The 27,030-nt window shown below is 61.9% G+C and overlaps 1 protein-coding gene and 1 long non-coding RNA gene across 4 annotated transcripts in view; one reads left to right on the top strand and one right to left on the bottom strand.

Annotated features, from left to right (window-relative positions):
• Positions 1 to 72: 72 nt before the first annotated feature.
• Positions 73 to 27,030, bottom strand: part of SYT2 (synaptotagmin 2) — a 74,727-nt gene continuing 47,769 nt past the window's right edge. For 2 of the 3 annotated variants that reach the window (XM_031438289.2, XM_031438290.2), the window contains exons 2-9: positions 9,179 to 9,362; positions 8,380 to 8,546; positions 7,843 to 7,962; positions 7,510 to 7,677; positions 7,193 to 7,360; positions 6,605 to 6,722; positions 6,316 to 6,449; positions 73 to 5,361 (exon numbers count right to left, since the gene is read on the bottom strand). In XM_031438289.2, coding sequence (XP_031294149.1) covers positions 5,155 to 5,361; positions 6,316 to 6,449; positions 6,605 to 6,722; positions 7,193 to 7,360; positions 7,510 to 7,677; positions 7,843 to 7,962; positions 8,380 to 8,546; positions 9,179 to 9,347 — 1,251 coding nt within the window. In that variant the 5' untranslated portion in view covers positions 9,348 to 9,362 and the 3' untranslated portion in view covers positions 73 to 5,154. Of the gene's footprint in view, positions 5,362 to 6,315; positions 6,450 to 6,604; positions 6,723 to 7,192; positions 7,361 to 7,509; positions 7,678 to 7,842; positions 7,963 to 8,379; positions 8,547 to 9,178; positions 9,363 to 9,713; positions 9,771 to 27,030 lie in introns of those variants that run through there. The other variant, XM_031438291.2, reaches the window with a different exon arrangement.
• Positions 6,906 to 7,696, top strand: LOC135318811 (uncharacterized). The gene is made up of 3 exons (XR_010377206.1): positions 6,906 to 7,133; positions 7,217 to 7,351; positions 7,594 to 7,696. It is a non-coding gene; the product is annotated as an uncharacterized LOC135318811 (long non-coding RNA).

Here is a 27,030-nt window from a genome sequence, read left to right on the forward strand (position 1 = left end):
CGAGGTGAGACCCAGGTCGGTGGGGGGCGAGGGGGTCCTGCCCTGCTTCCTCTTTGCTTAAAAATTCTTGAGACCTATCCTTGGCCCCAACACCTTTGCCTCAGAGGTCTTTGCGATGGAGGACTTTGCAGGAATTCTCACTGTTCAAACGCCCGTTCCCCAGGGCCAGCCACCTGAGTTCTTCGGACTTAGACGGTGGCTGGCCCCAAGCCCAGCTCTGCTGGAAGGAAATCCCCAGCCTCCCCGAAGACCTTCCTCCAGAAAGTGGCTGTGAGGGTCCCGTGTGCCTCCCACCCACCTGGGGAGAGCTGGTCCATCTCCCTGAGCCCAGCAGGAACAACCAGAGGCACCCCCACCCCACATTCCTTTCAGCTCATTTCTTTAATAAGGAGATGCAGCTCGTTACAAAATGACAATTTGACAAGAGATCAGACAAGAACAAGGGTCCACGTAAGAGGGGGTGGGGGCATTGCCAAGCGGGGGCCAGAGGGTGGGCTACACACACGTCTTTCCAGTGACAACAAAAGCAGGGTCCTGGTGGGGCCGTGCGGTCCCAGGTGGCCTGGGGCCTGCCCGCCGCGGTCTGGAGGTTTTCAGATCCCAGGATTTCGGAAGCAGCAAATCAAAACCTTGGAGGAGTCAGGGCAGGACGCTGAGCTCCTTAGACAAGGGTCCTGGGGTCCCAGCAGCTGAGGAGGGCTCTCGCCCAGCACAGCCACCTCGCTGGCCAGGCAGGCCCTCAGCTGCCTCCTCCATGTCTGTCTCCCCTGGAGGTGTGGGGAGGGGAGGGTCCCAGGGCTGAGAAGGCATCGCCCTCCACACCCCAGCACGAGGGTCCTGGTGTGTAAAGCATGGCGCCCACCTCCCAGCACTCCCCCTCCCCTCCCTCGTCCCATCAGGTGCCCGGCCCGGGGCTGCAGGCCGGGTGCACACGTCCCTCGGTTCAGCCCTCAGTCCCCCCACCTCCCTTCCTTCCTCAGGGGTCAGCTGGCTGGTGCTGGCCTGGGGAGCTAGCGGAGGGTCTGCAGGAGTCTCTCCTGAGTGTCCCTTGAAGCCAGATCGGCCTACCACCCTCAGAGGAGGCCCCCTCCAGGGGTCTCCCTGCCCGACGGCAGGAGGGAGCTCGTAGGGGAGCTTAGCCCACTGTGTTCCCCCCGAGGTCCTACCCACTGCCGTCCATGGCCCCCAACCCCACTGGGTTAAGTAAGCACGGCTGAGTCTGTCAACCCAGGTGGTCCTGGGGGCCTGACCACAGACCAAGCCGCTGACAGCTTCTGAGAATCCTGGTCGCCTCCATGGGGCCCAACTGTGGAGCCCCTGCCACTGCCTGTCCACCCAGTGGAGATGGATTTGGACCATCAAATCCAGGTGAGGGCGCGGGGCTGCCGGGACGTCCATGGAGCCCCACCAGAAGCCCTGGGCACCATCCGTCCTCGTGACACAACACGGGGCTGAAGGCAGGGGTGACGACGGCGAGCCCTTCGCAAGTGACCTGTGGGGAGCCAGTCAGAGGGACACGGGGGCTCCCGGAGGAAGTCTCCAGCAGGAGGCCCCTTTATGGCTTTTCAGTTAATTCGAACAGTGGGCAGAAGGGGCCGCCACACACACAGACAGGAGCGACGGGAACCCGGACACCAGGCTGGCTGTGGGGCTGCAAGGGCCAGCTCTGCGGACGGACAGCTCTGCGGCTGGGGGGCCGGCCGGCGGGGAGCCCGTGGCCCCCGAGCCTCTGACCAGGTCTGTTGGATGAAGCGGGGGGCGGGGTGGACGTCACATGGTGTGAACTTGAAGGAGCTGCCTCGGCTGTGCCCGGGGGTGGGGGGGGGCAGAGCTCTCAGCACGGCCATGCGGCTGCGCAGACTCGGAGACATGCATCTTGACTGCCAGGATCAGGGTGCACGTGTACACGTGTTCTTCGTATGTAACTGAACACGTGGGGCAGACGAGGCTCAGACGGCTTCAGAAGGTTCTTGTTTTGTCGTCGCTTAAAAAATACACTCTTGTGTCTTCAAGTCACAGTGTCCCCTTCCCAATATTGCAGCTCGAGAAATGGGTGACGTAAGATCTGGCGCCCAGTCCCTGCCCCGGGGCTGGGGGCCAGGGCTGCCAGGCAGCGGGGGCCCAGCCAGGTCTGAGTTTCGGGAGGGGCAGCGTGTCCCGCGTGTCGTCTGGGACTGACTGACACTTCAGCATTCTTTGTTTACCCGAAACCCAAACTTAACTTGGTGCCCTGTATTGTCATTGCCACAGCTGGCAGCCGTGTCATGGGGCTGTGTGCCACCACGACCCAGCCTGGGGACTCGTCCATCTGCCAGCACCCAGGGCCTCCACCAGCCTGAGGCAGGAAGCGGGTGGGAGGAGGGTCCGCTGTGGGGGAGGAGGGCAGTTCCTGGCTCTGCCTCTTCCTGCCTTTTTGGGGGGTGGGGCGCCAGGGACCCCCTGTGAGGTTAATTTGAGGAGACTGAGGATTAACCCCAGACACTGAAAAGACAGGGACCCTCTGCCTCCCCGACCAGCTGTCTGCTCACCCAGCACCCCCACTGCAGAGCAGGTTTATAGGGTGCTGGGTCTACCTATGGGGTCCCCCCCTCTCCCGCTGAAGCCCTGGACCAGCAAAATTGTCCCAGACTGATTCTGCAGAAGCACAAGTTGCATATGGTTTCCTGGGAAGAAGAAAGATCAGGACTGAGGAGGCTGTTTCAGCCCTGCTGTCCCCTCCACCAGCTGAGGGACCTCGGGGGCATTCCTCGACCACACCCAGCACCTGGCCACACATCTGGGGCTGCCCAAGGCTTCTTCCCCCAGACCTCAGCTCTGCGGCCAGCATCCGAAAACCTGCCCATGGCCCTGGCAATTAGCTCCCATTCTGGAACGATTATTCAAGGAGAAAGCAGAAAACAGAGCTTTCTGGCCTCACCTCCAGATTCTGGGTGGGATGGGTCTCAGTCCCTTTGTGAAAAATCACCTCCGCTGTTCTCCTTTCTCTGGAAAAGACTTAGGACTGAAAACTGGCAGCCGGGGTGGGGGGGCTCCAGAACCCCCCCACCAGAAGCTTAGTCTTTCCGTCCCACTCGGGGCCTGCGCCCCAGCATGTGGCCCCCAGCAGCACGCCTGATGGCAAGGAAGATGCCCTGGGGCTTGAGTGACCACCCTCAAATGCAGAAAACTCACAAACCCTTGTGCTGGGACAGCTCGTCCAGGCCAAGTGCTCACCCAGGACCAGCCAGACCCCAGGAAGGACACCCCGATGCCCACTCAGCCTCTCAGCAACCTGTCCCCACCCCTCAGGCTGCTCACCAGAGGGGCCCAGGGCAAGCCACAGCCCTGTCCGTCTCCAGACACGGCCCCCCACCCGTAAGGAGCTCCTGTTCACTCCTTCCCGTCAGGAGGGAGGCAATTCTCGGGCGGGGAGGGCGGAGGAGGTGCCTGGCAGAAAAGACCCCGGGGCAGTAGAAGGTGCGTGGAGAGGGTCAGGTGAGAGTGATGGGGGCTGCCGCAGACACGGTCTGTGGGATACGGCGGGGGAGACCCTGAGAAAGCACCAAGTCCCACAGCTCTGGGGAGGGAAGGAGAGTCCAGTGACCCCTGGTGTCCAGGCCGGGACACTCTGCTCTGTGGTCACGCAGGTCCTAAGGGCTCCCTTTTGTCCGACTCTGGCCCCAAGGACCAGAGCTCACAGGCATTGTCCGCGTCCTAGTAAACACACACAGTCCAGTGAAAGCCGAGGGCCGCGGGCAGGAAGGAGCTGGGGTACTGAGACGGGCCAGGCGGGGCCCTGCTTCCCAGTCTGTTCCTGGTGGAGGGGTTTCCTCACCAGCAACTCCAACCACGGAACGTGGCCAAGCGGAGACACAGGCCCTTCTCCCTTCCTTCCAAGACACGGCACCTTCCTCCTGCTGGCCCCGTCTCAGGAGCCACGGGACCCCGAGGTGGCCAGGACGGGGCAGGACAGGCCGTGCTGCCGTTTTCTCCGGGAAAGGGGAAACCCTCCGAGCTCTGGGAAAGCCACGGGTGTTCTGTGGTGCAGGGACGGCGAGGGCCTGGGGCCGAAGGGAGGCCAGGGTGGCCAAGTGGGGGCCGACGCTCTCACCCAGGCGGAAGTTTGGAAGGAGACTCAGTGCAAACTTGACTAACATATATATGGCTTTTATCAACGCTGGGGACCAAAGAGGAGGGCACACAAGTGACTGTGCGGCGTCCTCCACCACCATCTGGAAAGGACGCCGGCTCCTTGGGACTCACAGAGAAACCCCCTAAGGAATGGCAGCCCCCCCGCAGCCCCCTCCCGTAGGTGCGAGGGGGGAAGGGGGGCTCTGTGTTCCATCCGCCCCTGTCCTCCCCTTCTTACCTGGACCTCGGGGGAACTAAGGAATTGAAACCTTCCCTTCAAGGTGCTCTGGCTCTGAACAGTAGTGGGCCTTCAGACAGCACTGCTCCACTCAGAGGAAAAGGGAAAAGCGCAGGCGTGAGTGGGGGGTGAGTGCCAGCCTCCGTCTCCCACGGCTTCATTCGCTCTTTCGGGGAAATGGGGCTTCTGCTTCTTCATGGTTTGACGTGAACTGTCGTCCCGGGACTGACAGGCCAGTCCAGCCAAGGGATCAGTCCTCTTGTCCAGAAAGCCCCTGGCAGTGGGGGAGGGGAGGCCCGGCTGGCATCAGGGTTCGGCCGAGCTCTGGAAAACCTGGCCTCCCACGCAGCTGCCTGGGGGCTGCGGGGCCTCTCGCAGGAGGGCCGCCCTCTTGCACAGTGGACACTCTTGGTTGCGGTCCCGCACGCCTCACCAGCCCAGGCCCCTCCAGGAGAGCCGCCCACACGAGTTGTCGGCCACGGCGCTGCCTTCTGCCAGGAAACGGCAGGTGCTGCCATCTTGCTGGTCCAGGCGCTCGGGAAACAGGAGGAGCCTCGCAGGCCGAGGCCCGGGTGGAGCTGTGGGGTGAGGGCGTGCGGGCATGCAGCAAGGACAGGCCCGGGGGGCGACGAGAGCCAGGTTCTCCTCCGCCTCTGCGGGGCCGCTCCTCACAGCCACCGGAGGGAGGGTGGTCTTTCAGAGGAGGGAGGACAGGGGCAGGGGCACAACTGGACAGTGGAGGAGGAGCCTCTGGGCCGCACAGCCGGGCCGAGCCGCGCAGCGCCCCCCTCGCGCCGGCCGCCGCCCTACTTGTTCTTGCCCAGAAGCGCGTCCACCTCCTCCTCGGGCTTGAGCGAGTGCCACTGCGCGATGGGCCGGCGGGGGTTGGCCAGCATGTCGGACCAGTGCCGCAGCTCCGTGCCCGTGGCGCTGCTGCCCACAAAGATCTTGCCGATGGCCTCGTTCTTGCCCAGCTTGTCATAGTCCAGCACGGTGACCACGACCTGGACTTTCTGCAGGGAACAGCGGGCGTGGGCGGGGAGGCCAGCTCCCCTGACCAGCCCTCCGGGGCCTGCCTCCAGCCCCGGCACGACCTCCGTTCCCACCCCTCTCACCGAGCGGCCCTCCAGCTCCAAGCCGAGCTGAGCGCCTGGGAGCGGTCGGGCACTGCCTCCCAAGCTCCCAGCACAAAGCGCTGAAGGCTGTGCTAGGGACGCCAGCCCAGCGAGGGAACGCGGGGCCCGGCGCGGGGGAGGGGGGGGACCATCCTGCCCCACCGGCAAGGCAGGCCTCAGGAGGGAGTGTTGTGAACCGGGAGGTGAAGGCAGAGGGAAGGGAGGAGAGAAGCCCAGGCGGGAAGCTGCGGGAGGGGCAGCGGGGACGCTGTAGAAGGGGACCCGGGTCTTGGTGGGAGAGTCGCTGCAGGAGGAAGGCCTGGAGTGGGGACCCCAGTCAGGGCTGTGGGGGTCTCAGCGGTGGACACTGAAGGTCTGGACCTGGCCATGTGGTGGGGGCGGAAGTGGGGGCGTTTGGGGTGAACCAGTTGGAGGGGCTGGGTTGTCACGGTCCCCTGGGTCCCCGCACCCCAAAGCCCCTCTCCCTGCTTATTGCGCCTCCCGACCACAGCTCCTTGGGAGCAAGGACGACGTCTTCACACGTGCTTCTCCAGCACCAGCAAGACACTCAGAAGGTGTGTCAGGTGGATGGGGGAGCAGGGTGAGGAGGGGTCTAAACTGGGCGGCTGGGGGTGGGGGTCGTTCTGTGGGTTCTGGGCCTGTACCACGTGCGTCTCAGCTTCTGGCAGCAGGACCCTCTGGGTCTCGCGTTACTGCCGGGCTGCCCGTGCTCCATGAAGGGCCTCAAGGGTGGCGGTGGCAGGACCAGGCCCGGGGGAGCAGCTCCCCACCACGAGGGAGAGACCAGGCCCAGTGCTGGGGCCCCGGCCCCGGCCCCGCGGCGCCCCGCACCTGGATCTGCTCGAAGGGGATCTCGAAGCTGAAGGACTCGTTGAAGTAGGGGTTCAGGGTCTTCTTCTTCACCGTCGTCTTCTTCTTCTTGAGCCTCTTGCCATTCTGCATGAGGTGGATCTTCACGTAGGGGTCTGCGGGGAGGGCACCGGTCAGCAGGCCCTGCGCCCCGCCCCACGCGCTCCTCCAGCAGGCCCTGCGCCCCGCCCCACGCGCTCCTCCTCCATCCCAGGGTGGGATCCGAGGCTCCAGCCGTGCCCCCTGTCAGCGGCAGGGGCTCCACACGCACCTGAGAGGCCGCCCACGTCCATCTTCTTCAGGTTCTTGGCCTCCAGGATGCAGACAGTGAGCTTCCCAGCCGTGGGCACGTAGCGCAGGGAGGTGCAGATGTCACCCAGCTTCTCTGGCTGTGGGTGGATGCGGGTCGTCTCAGCCCCCCCCCCCCCCCCGCCTCCAGCAGGGCTGACCCCATCCCGCTGAGACCGAGTCCCCTCTGATGTGAGGAAGGTCGGACCTCGAGCCCGGCCACGGCCGCCCACCACACCCACGTCCCGGGCAGGGTGTTGGCCCTTCCTCCAGGCAGCCTGGGCCCCCTTGGCGCCTGGTGCTGTGCACTCGGGGGCTACACCGAGACAGACGGCCGGTGCTTGGCAGGGCGGCGGCTAAAATGGAATTTCTGGTGCACGGCAGGAGCTCAGTGATCTGGTGAAGGGGAGACAGGCCCCTGCGGGGACCCTCCAGAGCACGGGGGCTCCCTGTGGGGAGAAGACTGACATGTCCCGTCCACCTGAGCGCCTGGCCGCCGTCCACGCTCATAGGTGAGCGTCCTCGCTGCCCAGGGACAAGGGCCCCAGGTGGGGTGTGGAGCCGACCTCACCTCTTCCTTCTCGCCGCCCTGCAGGTCCCGCCACTCCTCGATGGGCTGCCCGAGGTCCACGGTGTTCATGGGCACCTTCACCTCCCCGATGATGTCGTGTTTGGAGAAGCGGTCAAAGTCGTAGATGGCCATCACCAGGGTCTTGCCCCCCAGCTCCTGGTACGGCACCTGCAGGGCAGGGGCAGGGTCAGGGCAGTGTGGGGGCCGCCGTGCAGACTCAGAGAGAAGACCCCAGGCCCTGGGGGAGGCCATGGTCCCCGGCCGGACTGGGCCAGGGCCTCAGCCGCCCTACAGGACAGGGGAAGGGCTGGGGGGACCTTGAAGGTGAAGGTCTCGTTGAAGGCAGGGTTCAGTGTCTTCCGATGGACTTTGGTCTCATATTTCTTCTTCTTGTCTGGAAGGAGGAAGACTTTGACGTAAGGGTCTGAGGTGCCCCCCATGTCCAGGGCAGGCAGTTCCGCGGCCTGCAGGACGCCGACTGTGAGCTGTGGGGAGAGAGCATGGCCAGGTCAGCCCAGGGGTGGGGGCACGCGGTGCCGGAGGGACACTTGGAGAAACTGAAGCTGGGAAGGCACTGCTGTGGCCAGGGCGGTAGGTAGCCTCCCGGGCCCCTCCCTGCAGACCCAGCCCCCCACTCCAGCCCCACACACCTGGTTGGCCTGGAAGTCATAGTCCAGGGAGAACTGCAGCTTCCCCAGGTTCTCCGGCTCCTTCTCCTCCTCCCCCTCGCCCTCCCCCTCCGTCAGGCCCGTCTCGGCGTCGTCATCGTCCTGGGGGGCTGGGGGAGGAGGGAACGTCAAGGGATGCGGGGCGGCACCATCAGGGCCCCTGCTCTCCCAGCCCGGGCAACACGTACCAGGAGTGCAGTCCGGGCGTACCACAGATGGGAGGGGAAGGAAGAAGACAGTGGTGAGAGACCCTGCAGCTCAGACCCGCCCCGTGGGGGGCCCCAGCACACGTGTGCTCACACGCACTCTCACGTGCCCGCACGCGCACACGTGTGCTCACACACACCCATTCACGCACTGGAAGCCACTGCTCCATGGCTGACGACTCGAAACAGGCCCCTCCTTCCACCCTCCATGCCGGTTCCTCGGGCAGGAACTTTCTCCCAAAGAACCCTGGGGAAAGCGGGGCCGCTGCGAGCTGAGGGAAGGGACCTGCGGGCGAGGGGATGGGCTCCCTACCTGGCCCCCTCGCATGTCCCTCATGCTCATAGCGCTCTTGGCGCCCTTGCCCTTCTCCTTCTTGTTCTTCCTCTTCTTGCAGCAGCACTTCTTGCAGATGCAGAAGCAGCAGGTGAGGAGCAGGAGGCCGACGACCACCACGACGGCGATGAGAGCCCAGGGCGGCACTGCCCGCGGGAGACAGCGTCAGGCTGCCGACCGCAGCCCCCAGAGGCCTGGGCGAGGCCACGGCCCCACCCACGTGCTCCCCACACCCAGGACTGGCTGGCGTGCAGGCCACACCCCGGGGGGCCCTCCCCTCTGCACGGCCCTGGTGGCTGCAGCCTGCACCCCGGGCTCTGCTTGGACCCTTGCAGGGTGGGTGGGGCCTTGTCCGCCCTGGCCGAGGGTCAGAAGGCAAGCTCCCTCAGCACCTGCAGGCTTTGGGGATGGGCCTGAAGCACCGTCTCCCAGCGGGCTGGCTCCCTGGTCTGGACCTCGCACCAGGCCTGGCCAGAAATCCAGGAAGCAGGGGGCTTTTATGTTCTATTGTCCGAAATACAGTGGTTTCAGAGTGTGGCTAGAAACGTGAATGACGGTTTCTGTCCCGTCACTTTTTATCTTCTCTTCCGACAGTCTCCTACATTACAGGAACATTTTGCCTCTGGGCGTGTGGTTAGGGCATAAAGCCCCTCCTTCCCTCGTTACTGCCAGACTACACTGCCCCCCGCTGAAGTGGGTCCCCCAGTAATCCGGGCAGGGTCTCAGCCGTCCCACCCACAGGGCCCCAGCCCGGCCCCCGGGGGCGAGGGGCACTCACAGGGGATCAGCTTCATGTCATTGAAGAACTGCTCCCCCATCTTGGCAAACATGTCCTTGGTCTTCCCAGTACCCCCACTCTCCGTGCTGTTGTCTGCGGGCCCGACAGGCGTGGCGGTGGTGGCGGGAGCCACCGCAGGCTCCTGGTTCCTCTTGAAGATGCTCCTCATGGCTGCAGAGGGACGCTGTGGGCGGAGCGGTGGGGTGAACACCACAGACACACGTGCGGACAGCTCTGCCCGCAGCACTTTTGTTAAATCTATTTCTAGATATTTGATTCTCCTTGATGCTGCTGTAAACGGAATTGCTTTAATTTCGTTTTCAGATTGTTCATTGCTAACAGGTGCAAATGCAGCAGATTTCTGTGTATTGACCCCATGTCCTGCCACAGGCTGAGCTGGCTTACTGGTTCTGTTACTGTGTGTGGTGTGGTGTGTGTCTGTGTGACTGTGTGTGTGTCTGTGTGTGTGTCTGTGTTGTGTGTCTCCCCACAACTTTCCATTGACAAGATCAGGCAAAGGGAGAGAGTTTCGCACCTTTCTTTCTGTCCAGATGCCTTTTGTTCCTCCTTCTTCCTCAACTGCCCTGGCGAGACCCCCGCACAGCGTGGAGTGGGAGTCGTGAGAGGGGCTCTTGACTTTGCCCCGACCTTTGGGGAGCACGCCCAGTCCTTCTCCACCAAGTGTAACGCAAGCTTCCTGCAGATGCCATCAGCCTATCCCACCCCAACGGCCAAGGCCACAGCCACACCTGGTGCCCTGCCCCCCGACACACACACCACCAGAGGCAGCCAGGCAGGGAGCTCCTGCTATGATCCCAGGGACCCCACTGCTGCCAGAGGACTCCAAACAAATCTCTCTCAAATTCAACCTCCTCATATAAAAATCTCAGAAAATAATACCTACTTCTCAAAACTGCTGTGAAAGTTCAGAGTAAATCTGACTGTGTCTGATACAGAGGAGACACTCAGTAACCTGGTCGGATCAGAATCGAGGAGCCTGGACTGCCTTGCAAACAACCCAGGTGCAGCGGAGGCCACACCTTCTCTCAAGGAGCCAACCGTCCAAGCCCCAGGATGAGTGAGTCACCAAAGAAGAAGAACCAACGAGGACGCGGTGCTGACGGGCCCCCATGCCCAGGACACCAGCTGGGGGCCCGCATCCCAGGGGCCCTGAAGTCCGAGGAAAGGGGCTCGGACTGACTCCCCAGCAGGGACCGCAGAGGTTTCCAGTGAAGGAGAGGCTGGTCTGTTCAAGGAGGCCGGGAGGTCTGCAGGGAGCAGAGGCCGGGAAGTGGGCGCCACAAGGGGCCAGTTCACAGACCAGCCCGAGCCGACCTGGACCAGGCAGGGTCAGAGTGCAGAAGGTGGGCAGAGAAGACAACAGGGAGCTACTCAATCGTCCAGGAAATACTGCTGAACTATGTTGCTTCCCTGTGGGACCTATGATAACGTGGACGTCAAACACCTGCACAGAAATGATGTGTGACTGTGACAGACGCACAAAGGAGAGGTGCTTGCCGGGCTGAACTCCACCTCACTCGGGAGAGTGAGAACACGTTCCTAAGGACCCAGTGGCTGACGGACCCGAAGGAGGAGGCAAGGTGTCTAGGCGGGAGAGGCACCATCCGCATGTGCAAAGGCCCAGGGGTGGGAGCAGCGTGGGGGACCCAGGGCCCGGAAGAGATCAACGCAGCCAGAGTGGAGGGAGCGCAGGCGGAGGTGGGGCAGCAGGACCGCCCCTTCACGGCCACAGCAAGGAGTTTTGTCTTTACCCAGAAAGTAGGCGACGCCGTTGGGGGGCTTTAAGGATGTGGGCACTGGTACAAGTTTACATTTGGAAATTTCACTTCTGTAGTGAGTAAAAGAGGCTGAGAGGGAAGGGGGAAGGAGTCAAAAAACAGCCAAAGATGAGTGTCAGGACATCCTTAGGTTCTTACAAAAGACAAGGCCACGTTCCTGGGGGTCACTGTGGCAGACACCAGGAGAGGGAGCCAGGCCCGCGTGGACTTTCAGGGCCTCTAGCCTGTGCCCGTTTAACTCCACCTCCCACAAAAACATGAGGACAGATAACAAGGGAGTAACGACTCTGTCTAGGAAGGTGGCATTTGCTAAAGCAAGTACAGGGTAGGGGGGCCAGAGTGGACAGGGTGGACCCAGGCCCACCTGCTCGGATCACGGCCCACAGGTGGCACCAGGTGCTCCGACAAGAGCCTTGGGGTCGCCCAGCTTCCCTCCTGCCTTCACCCCCAACCTGTAGGCCACCTGCAGACCCCCAGCCCCATCACAACATGTCCAAAGTCAGCCCTCCCCCGCCGCCACCTGCAGGCCCACAACAGCCACGTACCCAGAAGCCCCCCCAACCCCGTCCACCCTCCACACTGCCGCCCTCCAGCGGCTTCTCGTCACACTTAGAATGACACCCCTGCTGGCCTGGGCCCTCGGCCCCCCACGGCATCTCCCGTCACCTCTGCCCCCAGCCCTGCAGTCCTGCCACGCCAGCCGCAGACTCGCCGGGTAGCCTCCGGCCGTCGCTCCTACTCCCCTTCAGCCCAGCACTCCCCTCAGAAACACCCTTGGCCTCTGAGGGACCAGCAGACCTCAGGTTACTTCTCACCAGGCTCTATCACACCAGTAACTCCCGCCGGTCCCCGCGTCCCCGTCTGTGACACTCACCTGGGGAAACACCGGCCCTGGAGAAATCTCCTCGCCCGGACTGCATGTCCCCCAAGTTCACGTGTTGAATCTCACGCTCAGAGCAGTGGTATGAGGAGTGGGCCTCCGGGAGTGACTAAGCCCCGAGGGCGGAGCCCCCACGGGTGGGCTTAGTGCTCAGAAGAGGCCGAGAGCTTGTTCCCTCCCACGAGAGCACGTCTGCCGTAGGGGGAGGGCTGTGCTGACGGGACCCTGGCACCTCGACCTCAGTGCCCAGCCTCCAGAGCACAGGAAAACGTCGCCTGGCCCGTGGTGCCGGTTATCACGGCCCGAGCGCCTGAGACACGGCTCCCAGTGCCCTGAGACCGGGCCCTCAACGCTGCACGGAAGCTTCAATCCCCCTGCGGCCCCTCTGCCTCCCTCCCCGCAGATGTGCTCCCCACACCCTGCCTGCTGCTCCCAGAAGCCCTGGAGGAACCTTGCCAACGCTCCCACCCCAGGTGGGACCACAGACCCCTCCCCGCCCTCCTGTCCCCCAGAGGTCCTTCCCTGTTTGACGGGGGCCCCTGGCCTGTTCTTTCTCAATTCAACATCCCCTCCCCTCCCTGCACCTTTCCTGTTTAAGATGCCACCAAAACCACGGGGGCCTGCCCCTCACCCCCACACGCAGCTCTGTGAGGTCACACACCAGTGACCACGAGTTGCACTGAACCACCTGTGATGGTCACTCGACTGCACCTGCCTTCCCCTTGGGTACCACGCTCTGGTTTCCATGTGATTCGGCCTTCTCGGCCTCGGTGGCCCTGGGTGAACTCCTCCACACCCTGGCCCAGAGGTCCTGCCAACCCCCTGACGCCCCCGCGCTGCCCTGTCAGTTCTGCACGAGCCCGAAGCAATCTGATCACGTCACCACCTGACACCATCCAGGGACAGGAGCCACCCCACACATGACCTTCGAGCCCCTGCTCTGTCCAGCGTCATCTCATTCTCCTGTCCCCTGGGTCTCTCATGCCAGCCACACACACCTTTTATTCCTTTTAATGCCCCCCCTTTGGGGCCTTTGCATACGCTGTGCCCCCCTCCGCCTTGCTGAGTTAATGCCTCTCTCAGCTCAGCTCAGATGACACCTCCTCAGGGAAGCCTGCCTGGCCTCGCCCCGGCCTCGCGCTTCCCACTCTCCATCTCGTCCCTGAAGCAGAGGCTGCATCCGCTTTGTCCCTGCGGCCCCGGTGCCCCTCAGGTGGTAACCTGTGACCCACTCACCAAGTCCAGCCCCTCCGACTTGGTGAATAAACATTGTTGGAACACAGCACACGCACCAGCACACATCCTCTCTGGCTGCTTTCATGCGACCACAGAGGTGAGCAGTTGCCGCCCCGGCTGTGCGGCCGCAGAGCCTGATCCTTAGACTGAAACTCTGCCACCCCGCCCTGGCTGTGTCTCACGGTCCAGCTTGTGTGAAGGAGAAAATGGAGGGGAGGACAGACCCTCAGGTCGCAGAGGACAAGAAGTGTCCTTCCAGGCCCACCCAGGGAGAGCGGGACCCCCGGGGAGGGTGCACGCTGCCCCACCCTCCTCGGCCTCCTTGTGGGCCGGGCCAGCGGGCCTCGAGGTCCCTCACCACTTAGGGGCGGCAACTGACTTTGGGGACCTTAGACCTTTAATGGCACATGGGGCCTGGCTTCCTCGGCCTGGAGTGGACCCTGGGACTGAGGCGATGCCCGTCCCAACCACCGGGACGAGCTCCCCATCTGCGAGGCTGACTCTCCCTCCAACGTGGCTCGACCCCCGTCACCCAGCCTGTGTCTCTTCTGGAGCTGAAGTTAAGACCGTGAGAAGAGAGGTGCAGCCCAAGGCCTCTCTGCCTCCAGGCACCTCCAAGGCCAGCCCTCCGTGGGGCTAAATGGTCAGACCTTGCCCAGTGGTGGCTGCCGTGAGCTCACAGAACCTTCCTACAGCACATGTGCCCTGGCAAAAAGCCAAACCTCAGAGTCCCTCTCTGGAGAGGCCACCTCTCCCACTAGAAGCTAAGGAAACAGATGCCAAAGATGCAACACCAGGTCTCAAGACTCCTGCAGGAAGAGGGGGCCCAGAGAGGTGGAGCAACCTGTCCATGGCCGCACAGCACATGCTGCCTCCTGTCTCCAGGGTTCCTTCCCACACCAGGGGCGGAGTTCCTGCGTCTGAGCAGAGACAGAGGCCGGAACGGCCAGAGGAGAAGCCCAGTCCTCAAGGGCTGAGAGCTGCCCAGCCTCCCCGGGGGCGCAGGTTGCAGTCTGGCGCAGCTGCCGACTGGCAGGGCCAAGGATGAGGAAGAAACCAAGGCTCCCAGGGCAGTGTTCTCCTCACTATGGTCACAGTCATCCAAGCAGGAAATTGTGGACGGCACCGGGAGGCAGCGGGGTTGCAGGCAGGGGTGAGGGAGGGCCTGGGGAGCAAATACAAGGTGGGGCCAAGAGCTGAGGGGGTGCTTGTTAAGACAACAGCACGGCTGCCTGTCCACCCTCAAAGCCCGCCAGAGTCTGGGAAGGGGACCTGCCCATCCTGGTGCAGGTGGTCAGGGCCGCACTTTGCAACACGAGGCTCCAAGAAAGACTGGCCAGAGGAAGGAGAGTCCAAGGCCAGTTGCTGGAAATAAAATGAGCCTCGAGGCCCCACGGGCCTGGACTACGCCCTCCACCTCGCCCTCACCAAAGGCCGCAGGAGGGGACGGCCAGCCCGCAGGTCTAACCATGGAACCTGTCCTCACCGAGTCCTGCTGGATGGAGGTCCGGCACTGCCCCTGCGGAGGGGAGGCCGGTTTCCCTCAGACAGTGACAAGCCAGTCTCCACAGCTCAGCAGGAAGACTCAGCCTATGTCTGCAGGGTCGCAGCCTCCAGCCCCCGCCCCCTGCCCCCCGCCAGAAGCCAGGTGCCCACACAGCCCTCCACGCGCCCACCGACTGCCCCCCAACCAGGGAGCCACGGTCTGGGTACTGGGGGCCTCTGCAGATCGCCCTGCCCGGCCTTGGCTACACAGACAATGGAGCCCTAACTGGATGCTGGATCTTCACCGAAATTACGAGAAGCAAACAGGGTAGCCAGCACGATGCCTCCCGCAGGAGCAGGTGGCTAACAGAGATCAACCCGTAAAGATAAATTGTGTCTTTATTTTTTGGGTGCCCAGTCCAGCATCTGGTCCTGGAAGGCAGAGGGTAAAGTTTAATGAATTAATTTCCTAGCTCGTTTTGAAAATAAATGGCTCATTTCTGTAAGTTCCTTGTGGGCACCTGTCCCAGGAGTGAGGCCATCTCCCCACACCACGTAGCAGCAAAGGGACTAGCCCTGGAGGCCACCCGCCCCTGACCCCTGGGAAGTCCATCCCAGTGTCTCACTTTGGTCTCTCCTGCTGCAATGACATGTGTGCACCTTCCCTGCATCCAGAGTAAGGTCCCCAAACCCCAGGCCTCCGTCCTGCAGCCCCTCTATCCCCCAACCGCCGTGTGACTAAGGCCAGTGTGGCGGCCTCCTCAAGCCCCCGCCCCCATATCCCGTCCTGTCCACCAGAGCAAGGAGGGTCAGAGGACAGCGCTCCAGGCGAGGCTGGGGCCTCTGCAGCCCCAAGCACCTGTTCTCCTCGGACCCAGACCCTGGGCATGGGATTCTTAAATCACAGTCAGATAAAACCCTGGGGACAAGAGTTGAGGGAACCCACAGACAACGTGGTCCAAAGCTCTTGTTTGGAAAGTGAAAAGCGACACACCAGTAACTGAGCTGCCCCTCTGACCCCTCCATCCCTAGCAAGCCTGCCGCATCACAGCAGGGCCAGCCCTGACCCAGGACGGCGGAGCCCACCCCCTTCTCCCAGTTCACCTCGAACACCTGCCCGGCACCCCACAACATCTCCCAGTCCACAGGCACCCCCGGGACCCAGGATCGGGGAGCAGGGTGGGCAGGTAGAGACCCAAATGGATGGCCAAGGGGGTGAGGGACGCTGGGGACCACAGCCGCAGGCTACCTAGAGCAGGTTATGGGAGGAACGGGCTGTACAGCTGGGCCTGGGGCTCAGTCCCTGACGTGCCAGGGGGGCCCAGGGCCTGAGTTTGTGCTGTGAGTGTTGGCGCAACTGGTCTGCCAGGTCCGCTCGAGACCTGCTCCACGGCCGGGAGGCTCTGCTGGGACGGGACCTGAGGCGGAGCAGTGACTCCCAGTGCGGACTCTGCTCTGAACGTGAGAGACCACCAGCCCTGCCACCCTTCCCCCCAGACGCACAGCTGCATTTTTGGGCAAAACCATTAGAAACTGAGGCATCTTTTTCCTGACTAAACATTACAGCTGTGAACACATGAGCTCTGCTGAGCATAACCCCAGAGAGGGAGTGGCCAGGGGCAGGGGTCTGGGCCGAGAGCAAGGGCTTTTAATGTGAACGTGAGAGCGTGTGTGGTGTGTATGGTGTGTGTGCGGTGCGTCTATGTGGAGGCAGGAGGGGGCTTCAGGGTGACAGGTATCCTGGGGTCTCTGAGCAGACAGCTGGAGGCACAGATCACTGGTTCCAGCCCCAGGGCCCCGAATGGAGACTAGTGGCAGCAGGGGGCCCCTCTGTGTCAGGACCCCCTTACACACTCCACACACAGCAGGACCCCAGCCCAGCTGGTGGCCCTGCAGGGTCAGCGCTCACAGGGACAAGAAGGACAGGAGGTGGCCACACAGAGGTGGAGGCCCAGGGAGGCCCATCAGTACAGGGCCTGGGGGTCAGCGGCAGGAGGGAAGGGCCAGCCCCGCATCTCAGGCCCAGCTGCGCCAGGCAAGGGCCACCCTGAGGAACCCAGGGAGGGGCACCAGAAAGGCAAGTGTGTGACACCACCCCTGAGTGTGCAACACATCTGCGGTGCCTGCCACACGTGGGAATGCGAGATGCCCTGGGGACGGAGTCTGGGACCTCACCTCTTGTCCTGGGGGATCCGGGGGTCACCTCACAATCACAATGCCTGGAGCTGGGCCAGCCTTGGGCCGCCAGCTGCCCCAGGCATCACTGTTACCTCTGGTCAGTCCCTTGGACAAGGGGGACTCTGCCACCCCAGGCGGCCTGAGACTGGACCCTTTCCCGACCCTCCACAAAGCAGCTCTGCCCCTTGGCTCCAAAACCGTGACCCCTGTGAGCAGCCTGGGTTGTAGGGGGCAGTGACGGAAATGCCCGAATCTGACCTGTCCCGAGTCAGCCTCTGAGCACCAGCAGGGCAAGTGCCTGTCCCCCAGGGCAGGTTGGGGACCAGCCACACGTGCATGGGCTGTAGAGGACCCCAGTGCAAGTACATCTCCTGTCCTTGGTTCTCCTGAGTCACACAGACTGCATGCAGTCAGACCTCATGACCCAGAGCCAGGCCGGCAGATGCCGACCACGGCTCAGCCCAGCCCATCCAGGCCCCGGCTCCCCACCCAACTCTGCCCACTCCTCTCAGAGACCAGTCACCTCTGCCTGGGTCACAGCTGCCGGTGAGCGGCTCAGCTCAGTGGCCCCGAAGCCCCCCAGGAGCAGTCCAGCTGCTGGTCTGGGCAGCAGGTCACTGAGAAGGTGGGGTCCACTGGGCGCTGCCCCCTCCCCTCTGGCAACCATGATCCTGCCCACCAAGCGCCCCTTCAGGGGGGCAGGAGGGAGACCCCAAAGCAGGAGGCACACCCATCGAGGCCATGTTCATGCACCCCAGCGCCCGAGCAGTCATGGTCTGGACGGGAGGCCTGGGGTCCGGGGCAACTCAGACCGCCTGAGGTCAGGAAGGGCGTGCAGACCACCTCCCTGATTACTGAGGGCAGCAGGCGTCCGCCCATCCAACCTCGAGAGTAACCCCTGGACATCTGACTGTTTAAAACCCCCTCACCTGTTCCTCACCCTCACTTCCCTCCAGGTCCTGTGCAAGCCCCCTGCTGTGGCGGGGCCACAGATGAAGGACACTCAGCCCAGCTTCCAGCAGCTCCCAGCGGACGAACAGACTCAGGCCCTGGTGGATGCACAGTATACGGATTCTTCCAGTGCACAGAGGAGGAGCCATGGCCGCCCTGTGAGCTCGGACCCTGACCTCTGGCCCCCAGCCCGGGCTTCCCCAGCCAGCGGGTTTATTGTGGGGGACATCCTGGGGACCCTGGGCTGAGGAAGGGCGTGGGTGCAGGGGAGGGTCCCACGAAGGCGTCTCCCTCCACACTCAGCCCCATGAGGAAGGTGCTGTTGTGCCCACTTTACAGACGAGGAAACTGAGGCTGAGCAGGTGTGGAAGTCACTCGCTCACATCGCATGCAGCTCCCCTTCCCCGTGGGATGGACAGAGCGGCAACTTCCAGGGGCAAAGTGTCACTGGGGCCGAGTCCAGAGCTGGGACCAGTCCGCCCTCAGTGAGGGGGATGGTCAGCGAGGAGGAAGCAGTCTGTGCCTCTGTTTCCACGCGCCCTCCTTCCTCCCAGTGCCAGGCGGGCCCTGGGGAGAAGACGTGCCGCTCGCCCTTCAGAGATGCCCACTACCGCCAACACCTCTGGCAGCACGTGGTCTTTGGAAACTGAAGTGGGTCGTGTGAGTCCTGGGGACACAAGCATCTTCCCTGAAGAAGCCGGCTTTCTCCTGCCTGACCTGAGGACCAGAGCAGACTTGGGCAGTCAGACCAGGAGGGGCAGACGCGTCCTCAGAGCGCCAACGGGCTGGAGGAGGGGAGGGTGCGGGGAAATTCCAAGTTGGGAAGTCCCTACTTGGAGCCCCGTGTGGCTCCAAGCCCAGGAGGCAGCACCACTGAGCTCGGGAGCCAGGTGCCGTGGGGAGCGCCCCCTGTCCCCGGCTCAGGTGGTCCAGCCGAGCAGGAGAGGCTCTCCTGCTAAGGGACCATGGGGCACAGGCACAAAGACCTCACCGGGAGCACCACCTGGGGGCAGCTTCCTGGAGGAGGCAACTAGCCGGTGCTGGGGGAGACCTTGGAAGGGGCGAATCAGCTCCAGGCAGGAGACAGACCCAGCAGGGCAGCCCGGTGACAAGCAGAGAACAAGCCTGGACCGCTCACAGCCCACACCGTGGGAGGCGCAGCGGGCACAGCAGGACGCCGCCCCTGGCTCCAGATGCCCCACCTGCTGGGGTGCGCAGGGAGAAGAGGCTGCCAGGTTAGGCACGCGGAGCTGAGGCATGGCTGCACAGCCACCACTGCCCAGCACAAGAAGGGCCCTGGCCTGGCGGGGAGTAGAGACCATGGGGCTACAGCCTCTCTGCCCAGCCAGAGGAGGGGGCAGGGGGTGGGCAGAGGACCATCCCCTCCGTGTTACTGCTGGTGACTCTGACCACAGAGCACAGCCAGGGGTGGGGCACCCACCCCACACGGCTGTCCCCCTGCAGAGCTTAGCCCCCAGGTCACCTGCAAGCGTCCACACACAGCACACCGGCAGTAGCCGGGGACACGAGAGCCCTGAGAGGTCACAGAGTAGGGCAGTGGGGCCAGCTCCCTGTCCAGGGCTCTTCCAAGCCAGCAGGACCCCAGGATGGGGCCACCAGGGTGGGCTGAACCACACTGTCACCAGATTCCTGGGGAGGCGCCCGTCAGACCTCTCCCTGGAACTGGTAACTGGGAAGCGGCGTTTACCATGGCCACGCGCGGAGCCTGGCTGCTTCCATATCTCCAACTTTCTGTCACGCGCACTCCGGGCACCTAACTTGGTCTCTCCTAACAGCACCTCCCTCTGCTCTTCGAGTCAAGTCACAGGGAAGGAGGGTCCCACCACACTCCCCAGACCCTGGACTGGTCCCAGCTCTGGACTCGACCCAGACACAGGTGCGGCTCCTCACGGGGCAGCCTGGCCACCTCTGCTTCTCCCCAGCAGAGCAGCGAGGGCTGGAGACAGATGCCTGATCTCACAGACTCAGGGCAAAGATCCTGGCAGGATGGCGGTTTTGTGCAGTAACAAGTGCCCCGTCGTCGGGGTTACTCGAGCCGAGGCCAGACCACCACTGGCAGGGGTGTCGCAGACAGGACTTGGAGAGGGACACACGCTGGCCTAGGTGAACTTCAGGCCCCCGTACGGCCCTGCAAGTCTCTGAATCCCCGGTATCTCCATCCAGCCCCCAGGGCAGCCTGTCCACCGGACCCGTTTGTGGGGGCACAACAATTTTCTTTGTAACATCACTATTCCTGCAGGAACGGCCTGGGGGTGTTCAAATTAAATACAAAATAGAGACCGGACTTGAGAATTCCCCGAGCAGACAAAACCGTTTAAGCCACATAAATATTAAATCTAGCTCATTTCACGAACAAAAGCAAAACTTAGGTTACTTTTTGTAAATGCTTCTGAGGATCACAAAGGGAGCTTAAGTCATCTTCGCAGACGCAGCAGGAGACAGGCAGAGCTCGCCCTACCGCGCTTCGCAGGCGCCGTGTGTTCTACAGACGCAAGGTTGGCGGCAACCGTGTCGAGCGAGTCTCTCGGCGACCTTTCTCCAGCAGCATCTCCTCGCTTCGAGTCTCTGGGCCACGTTTTGGTAATTCTCACAGTATTTCAGCTTTCATCATCGCATTGTGTTACACATGCACTGCACACACATGCAGTGCATAATGCGCACGTACACACGCGTGACACACTGCATTACATGCTTCGCTGTATTTGCTGTGGCGATCTGTGATCAGCGATCTCTGATGTTACTGCAACTGTTGCGGCATTTTTGAGCAAATAGTATTTTTAAATTAAGGTATGTTTCTTCAGAGATAAAGCACTGCACACTGAACAGGCTGCAGCCTGGTGTCAGCATAATTTACTCACACCAGGGAACCAAAAACTTCACATGACCCTCATGGCGACGATCAGCCCTCACGAAGGGTGAACCGCTCCCCTCGGCTCTCGATAACCCATCCTGGGGCGGCGCCCTGCGAGCTCCCAGTTCACAGACTGCCCTCAGCCGCCCAATAAACTCTTACGAAACACTATTTATTGATTTGGTGCTTTAAACTTTCTTACGTCTGGATTTCTGGCACAGGTCAGGGTAGGATGAGGTGATGTGAGGAGGGGGCAGTCCCTGAGGGCTGGAGTCCAGAGGGGCCCACGTCCAGTGAGTGGGGGCGTGCTGCTGGCTGGGGGTCAGTGAGCTGAGTCTGGGTCCAGGTGGGACCCCAAGAGGCCCAGCAGAGGGACAGCGGGCGGTGCTGGCAGGTGGGAAGGAGGCCACCAGAGACAAGGCGGGCGCTGGGGACGTGGCAGGGCAGTGGGCAGCTCGTTGAGCCCAGAGCTTAAAAACAGTGTGATGCGCAGGAGAAGGGGCAGCTGGGGACTGAAACTCCAGCTCTTCATACACGGGCGGGAACGGGGCGACTGAACCCCCAGGGGAGGAAGGCTGCACGGCCGTCACATCGCCCGTCTTGCTGGGGAAGCGTGGAGCTGTTTTCTGACGACCAGACTGAGGGTGGCTACAGGCAGGGGACGGGGAGGTGAGACAGAGGGACACGACCCCACCTGGAAGAACAGCCAGTGACACTCCCTGAGTTCCCCTGGGCCCTCCAGAATCCCCTCCTATCCATCCAGGGTAGGTGTCCCTACCCTGGACTTCCTCCTCTGGAAAGTGCATGAGCCACTGGCCCACCCACGAGCGAGGCGCTCTGTCCTGTGGGTGACATGCTTAGTGCAGCAAGCGTGCAGGGGTAGCACTGACTGGCGGATCCCAGGAAGGGGGACCTGGGAGAGGCACAGGACGCAGACATGCTGCCTGCAGACGAAGGTGCACAGTGGCTGCAGCGGCCACGCTCCGCATCGCCAGACAGGCCTGCAGGGCACCGACTGCGTGCTCCCCACTTTCCCACCAGCACATGGGGCCACGTGTCAGAAGCCAGCAGGTGGCTGGCTGAGGGAGCAGGACTGCAGGGAGACCAAGGAAGGGTGCAGAGCAGAGCGACCTGGCTCTTTCCTGGCTTCTACCAAGGAAGTCTCAGCCCACGGCCAGGGCTCTGAGTTGGGGGGGGTGGTCTGTGTGGTGCTTCCGCCTCCCACCCCACCCCACTCAGCCCCCTCCCTCGTTGGTCGGCACAGCGAGCAGGGGCAGCACTGCTGGGGCCCTGGGTGTCCCCTCCAAACTCAGGCTGCTGGGGAGATGGCACAGAACCTCCAGGGAGTCCCTCCCTGAGCAACGGGAAGCCAGGCCCAGAGAAGGGCTGGGATCCCTGGGGCTCCCCATGTCCTGACTGGGTCGAGGGTCCTCTCTGCCTCTCAAGCGCCACACGGGAGCCCTTCAATTCTGGGGGACACAGAGGCTCCTAAAATCACACATGGGGACACAGAATGCAGGGGTCTCTCACGTCCTCAGGAGGCAACAGACGTTTCCCGAGGACCTATGGTGGGCTGGGAACACCCCACTCGGCATTGCACTCAGGCCAGCACGTTGGGGTTCAAGTCCTGGCTCTCCAGGCCAGCTCCTGGGCAAGTGATTTGATGCCTCTGAGCCTCAGCTTACTTGTTCTATAAAATGGGAATAACAGTACCTACCTCACAGGCACTGTGGTTATCAACAGCAAACCCACCTAGAGTACTCAGAACAGGCCGAGTAAAAGCCAGCTTAAAAATGGTACAGTTGTCCGTAGTGTCCGTGGAGCCCTGGTTCCAGGACCCCTCAGATACCAAAACCCGAGGACGCTCACGTCCCTTCCAGAAACTGTGCAGTGTCTGCATATGACCACGGCCATCCTCCCGTAAACTCGAAGTCAGTCTAGATTACACAACGGATCACTATGTAAATAGCTGCAAACGCAAGGTGAGCGCTAGGTAATAGTTGCCAGCATGCGGCAAATTCAAGTTTCTCTTTGCAGAACTTTCTGGAATTTTTTCAGACATTTTCAGTCTACAGGCAGTTGAATCCTCAGATGCAGGGGAGAGCCCGTGGACATAGAGGACCACCTGAGCCAGCAGTCCCACTCCTAGGTATGTAGCCAAGAGAAACAAACACACAGGTCCTCTCAAAAGCACACACGTGAATGCTCACAGCACCGCATTCACAAGTCGACCGGTTAACCGCCGGATGGATCAGCGAGCTGTGGACTGTCACTCAGCCCCGGAAAGGAATGAAGTGCAGACACACGACCCACAGAGGGTGGACCTTGAAAATACTACGTAAGTGGAAGAAGCCAATCACAGAAGACCACATACTGTCCGGGTCTACTTACAGGAAATGCCTAGAAGAGACAGACTGACGGCTCGGAAGGCAGGTTATCAGCTGGTTAGAGCTCGCGGAAAGGAAGGACAGGGAGCGACCGCTGCTTCATTTTTCTTTTTGGGGGTCAAAAAAAATGCTCTCATCGAGAGAAGGCAGTGGTTGTACTCTGAGCATACTAAGACCCCTGATCCCCTTGACGCGCCTGAACTGTACGGCATGTAGATTATCTCTCAGGAAAGCTGCTTAAGTAACAGATCTATATACCATATACCCCTGTAAAGCAAGGAGCTTCGACCACAGTCTTGAGAGCAGGGCGATGGTCCCAAGACCCAGCCGCGGCCCTCAGGTCGGCCAGGAGGCTGCGGGGTCTAACTCTGGACTCTGTGCCATTAACTCCAAGTCCGAGGCTATTTCCTGAAGCTTCTCCAGAGACTGGATCCAGCCAAATTCCCAAATATCTTGGGAGAAGCCTCTGTTTCATCTCCCACTGAGCCACTCAGGAAGTTCTCCCAGTGTCTCACCTCAGTCCTCCAACCTCCTGAGGGATCTGAGGTCAGGGCCAAGGTCACAGGAGACAGGCACCAGGCCGAGAACCCCAGCACTGTCCTCAGGAAACTGGGGGGGGTGGGGGTGGGCAGATGAAACGCAGCAGACTCGGCATGTGCTCACCTCGGAGTGACCTTGGGGTCGACCTTGACAAAGCAGCTCATCTCCGAGGCTGTTGGTAAAATGATATTTGGGAAGGGACTTTGAGGAAGGCTCAGAGGCCCTGAGTAACTGAAGTAAAGCGGCCTCCCCCTCCAGATCTGCCACTCACCCCACACGACCGACCAGAGGGCCCCGGGGCAGCAGGCACCCCTCGTCGGGTGGCTGGGGCATCTGCAGGCTGGTCGCTCCCATCCCCCCACAGGGGCCCTCGACCTAATCATCAGACCCATGCCACCAGCAGGCCCGGCGGGTGCCGCCTCCCGCCAGGAAGGCGGAGGCGAGGGAGGGGACATGAGTTCGTCAGTCAGGTCTGGTCTCCCCCGCACCTCCGCCCCCGCAAGGAAAGGTGGTGTGTGTGTGAGCGGCGCCCCCTCCCGCCTCAGGGCCCTGCAGACAGCCCAGCTGCGGGGTAGGAGGAAGGGCGCTTGTCCCATCCCAGGGCCACCAGCCGGGTGTCCCAGATTTAAGGAGATGGGCCCCACCCTCCCACTGTCTGCCTGTGTGACCATGGGCCACGTCCGGACACACTCCTGCCCCCTGTAGGGCGTGCTCGGAGACACAGGACTGCCTGCCATCTCACCTCCAGTTTCCAGGTCAAGTGAGAAAGAGGAGACACTGGGGGAGGGCAGACTCAGCCCAGAGCCACCCGGAACCCAGCTGTGCTTGTTAGGGGAGAGGCCCACTGGGTTTGGTGCTGTTTGCAGAAAGCTCAACAGGCCAGAGCCTCGGCCCAGAAGCCTCCGCACCAGAGCCGAGGCGGGAGGAGGCCGGCATTGCAGACCGTCAGGCAGGTGAGACGCCTCCATCCAGACACAGTTTGCGGGGACAGCTGGGCGGGGGAGCATGGGCTTTACACTGAAATCACTGGGTTCCAGTTGTTCTGATCAAACCCAGTCACACCCTTGCCATCCCCCCTCCCGGCTCCTGTGCTGTTTCTTTACCTACGAAGCGTCTCTTTCAGGGTTATGAAACTCCCTACCAACAGCTCAATCTTTACAGCACTTTGTATTTTTAAAGCTTCCTAAAAATATCACTACAGTAAACCCTCGTATCAACCCCATGGCATACAAACTATTTTACTTCCATTTTAAAGGTGAGGAAACCGAGGTGCCAAGTGTTTCTTATCCAAAACCCTGCAGGCACCTGGCCCTGGCGTTGCGCTCCTAATCCCTGGGCTGCAGTGCTGAGCTCTGATGAGGTGCAAGGAGCACACACCCAGGTCCCACCAGGGATGGGCCAGGGCCAGGTGCGTCCAGTTCAGGGAGTCCACTCACCACGGGGCGGGGAGCTGGGCTGTGCTCTCCCCCAGGGGCATGTGTGGGGGCCATGGGGCACAGGCTTCAGGCTGCCCTCAAGTCCCAGCCTGGCCAAGCAGTGGGAAGCAGGCTGAAAGGAGGCCCAGGGCCGGCAGCCCCAACCACCCCTGAGAGCAGCAGCTCTGAGACACCCTCCTGCCAGGTGGCTGATCATTGCCACAGGGCTGGCTGGGCGGGGCCCAGGCCAGGACCCCCCCCTCAGTCAATGGCCCAGCTGCCCCAGGTCCACGGTGGCTGTCCACCGTGGCTGTCTGGTCTCCATGAAGGGCCAGCCCTGTGAGTAGTTGGGGGCCAGGGGACCAGGGTTTGTCTGTGGCAGCGGCCCTGACCTCCAAGAATTACACTGGGGCCTCTCTAGGGCAGGTAACATTGAACGTGCTCCCTGGAGGCCGGGCTTGGTGGACCCACCCACAGTCTCCCACCTGGCGGACTCACCCAGAGGTGTGATGCCCGCGCCAAGAAATCCTTCCTCTGCCTCCCGCCAGCCCTGCCACCCCAATGCCGAAGAGGCCCCTGCTTCCAAAGCTCCCTTTGTCAAATCGTGAGGACACTGCTACCACAGAAGCCATTAAAGCAGCCAGCAGCTGCCTCAGGTTCGAGCTGCATTTCAGCTGAGAGGCTGTGGGCTCTCACCCCGCCCACCCCCCAAGTCCAGGATGCAGAGAAGGAAAATGGAAAGATAACAGAACAAAGGCAGGAAAAAATCATTCACAGCCTCTCTTGACCTGGCAAGGACTTTTCCACGTCCTCCCCGGGCTCGGGGTAGATAAGGAGGTGAGTCTGCTCCGAGGTCTCCCCACAGAAGTCCCCCTTCTCCAGTGAGCTGGGAGCCGGGGCGATGCCAGCCCCAGACAGTGGGGAAATGTACCGGGGGTTAGGCTGGGGGGCCGGGGGAGTTCTCCCATACACAACGGGTGCCCTCCCTCCTCAGAATCACTCCCCTCATTCTCATCCCAAATCAGACTATTTCCCTTCCTTTGCCACTGGGCAAGTATCAGCTTTCTTCCACTCAGCGTCCCTGTCACCGATGGGACTGAGGCCAGAGGGCTGGCTATGGTCTCCTCTCTCGCTGAGCAAGGCAGGCTGACACAGAACAGCTCCAGGCATGGGCCAGCAGAGACAGGCCAAATGACAGAGCCAGAGAGAAAATCTGGGTCTTGGAAGCAACGCCTCTGCCCTTCTGCCCATTCTCCCATCGGGTCCGCATACCTGCATTTTGGCAGTGCTGCTGCTGTGTGGCTGGTCCGGCCCGAGAAGCAGGGCGGCAGCCGGAACCTCAGGCACAGCCCTGGCCTGGCGTGCAAGGCTCTGGCTCTGGGCAACCTTATGCCAACCCTTCCATCCTCTTGGGCCTCAGTGTCCTCATCTGCAACCTCAGCATGTCAGATCTGATGACCTCACGTCCTCTCGCTGCAATCAAGGCCCTTCACTTTGTGCTCTGATTTTAGGAGAGATGAAAAATAACCACTTGGTGCTACTGGGGAGAGTGGGGAGGGCGCTGGGCTGAGGGTCCACAGGGCAGATGCAGCCTCATCTCTGATGCCCACATGCTGTGTGACACTGGGCAAGGCACTCTCCCTCTCTGAGCCCAATTTCCCCATCACCAGAATAAGAGACAGGATGAGATGATGCCAAAGGCCCCTTCTGGTGCCCCATGCGGTAGTTCCACTCACTCAACAAACCTGTGGGCAGTGATGCCTTTTCTCCAAGACCTTATTTTCCAGCCCTTTTCTCAAGACTAACCTTGAATGCAGGCTGTCAGGCTCCACTTTGTACCCTCGTCACTAGGGGCCTGCTGTCAGCTCCATGATTCTCTCTGCAGACTCACCCCCAAGGCCTGTGACAAGGCCCAGTGCGTCCAGCTCCAGAGGCCACAGGCAGCAGAGCACAATGAGAAGAGGACGAGGCAGGCAGGGCTTTCTCAGAAGCCTGTGGTGGTGACACTGCAGGACGGTGGGCTCTGTGCCTGCACTTCCTCTATGCTGAGCCCCTGTTCACACAGAACCTCAGAAAGCCCGTTTCTCATGCAGCACTCAGTTCAAACAA

This window comes from Camelus dromedarius, chromosome 21 (assembly GCF_036321535.1).
Source record: "Camelus dromedarius isolate mCamDro1 chromosome 21, mCamDro1.pat, whole genome shotgun sequence".
Taxonomy (NCBI): Eukaryota; Metazoa; Chordata; class Mammalia; order Artiodactyla; family Camelidae; genus Camelus; species Camelus dromedarius.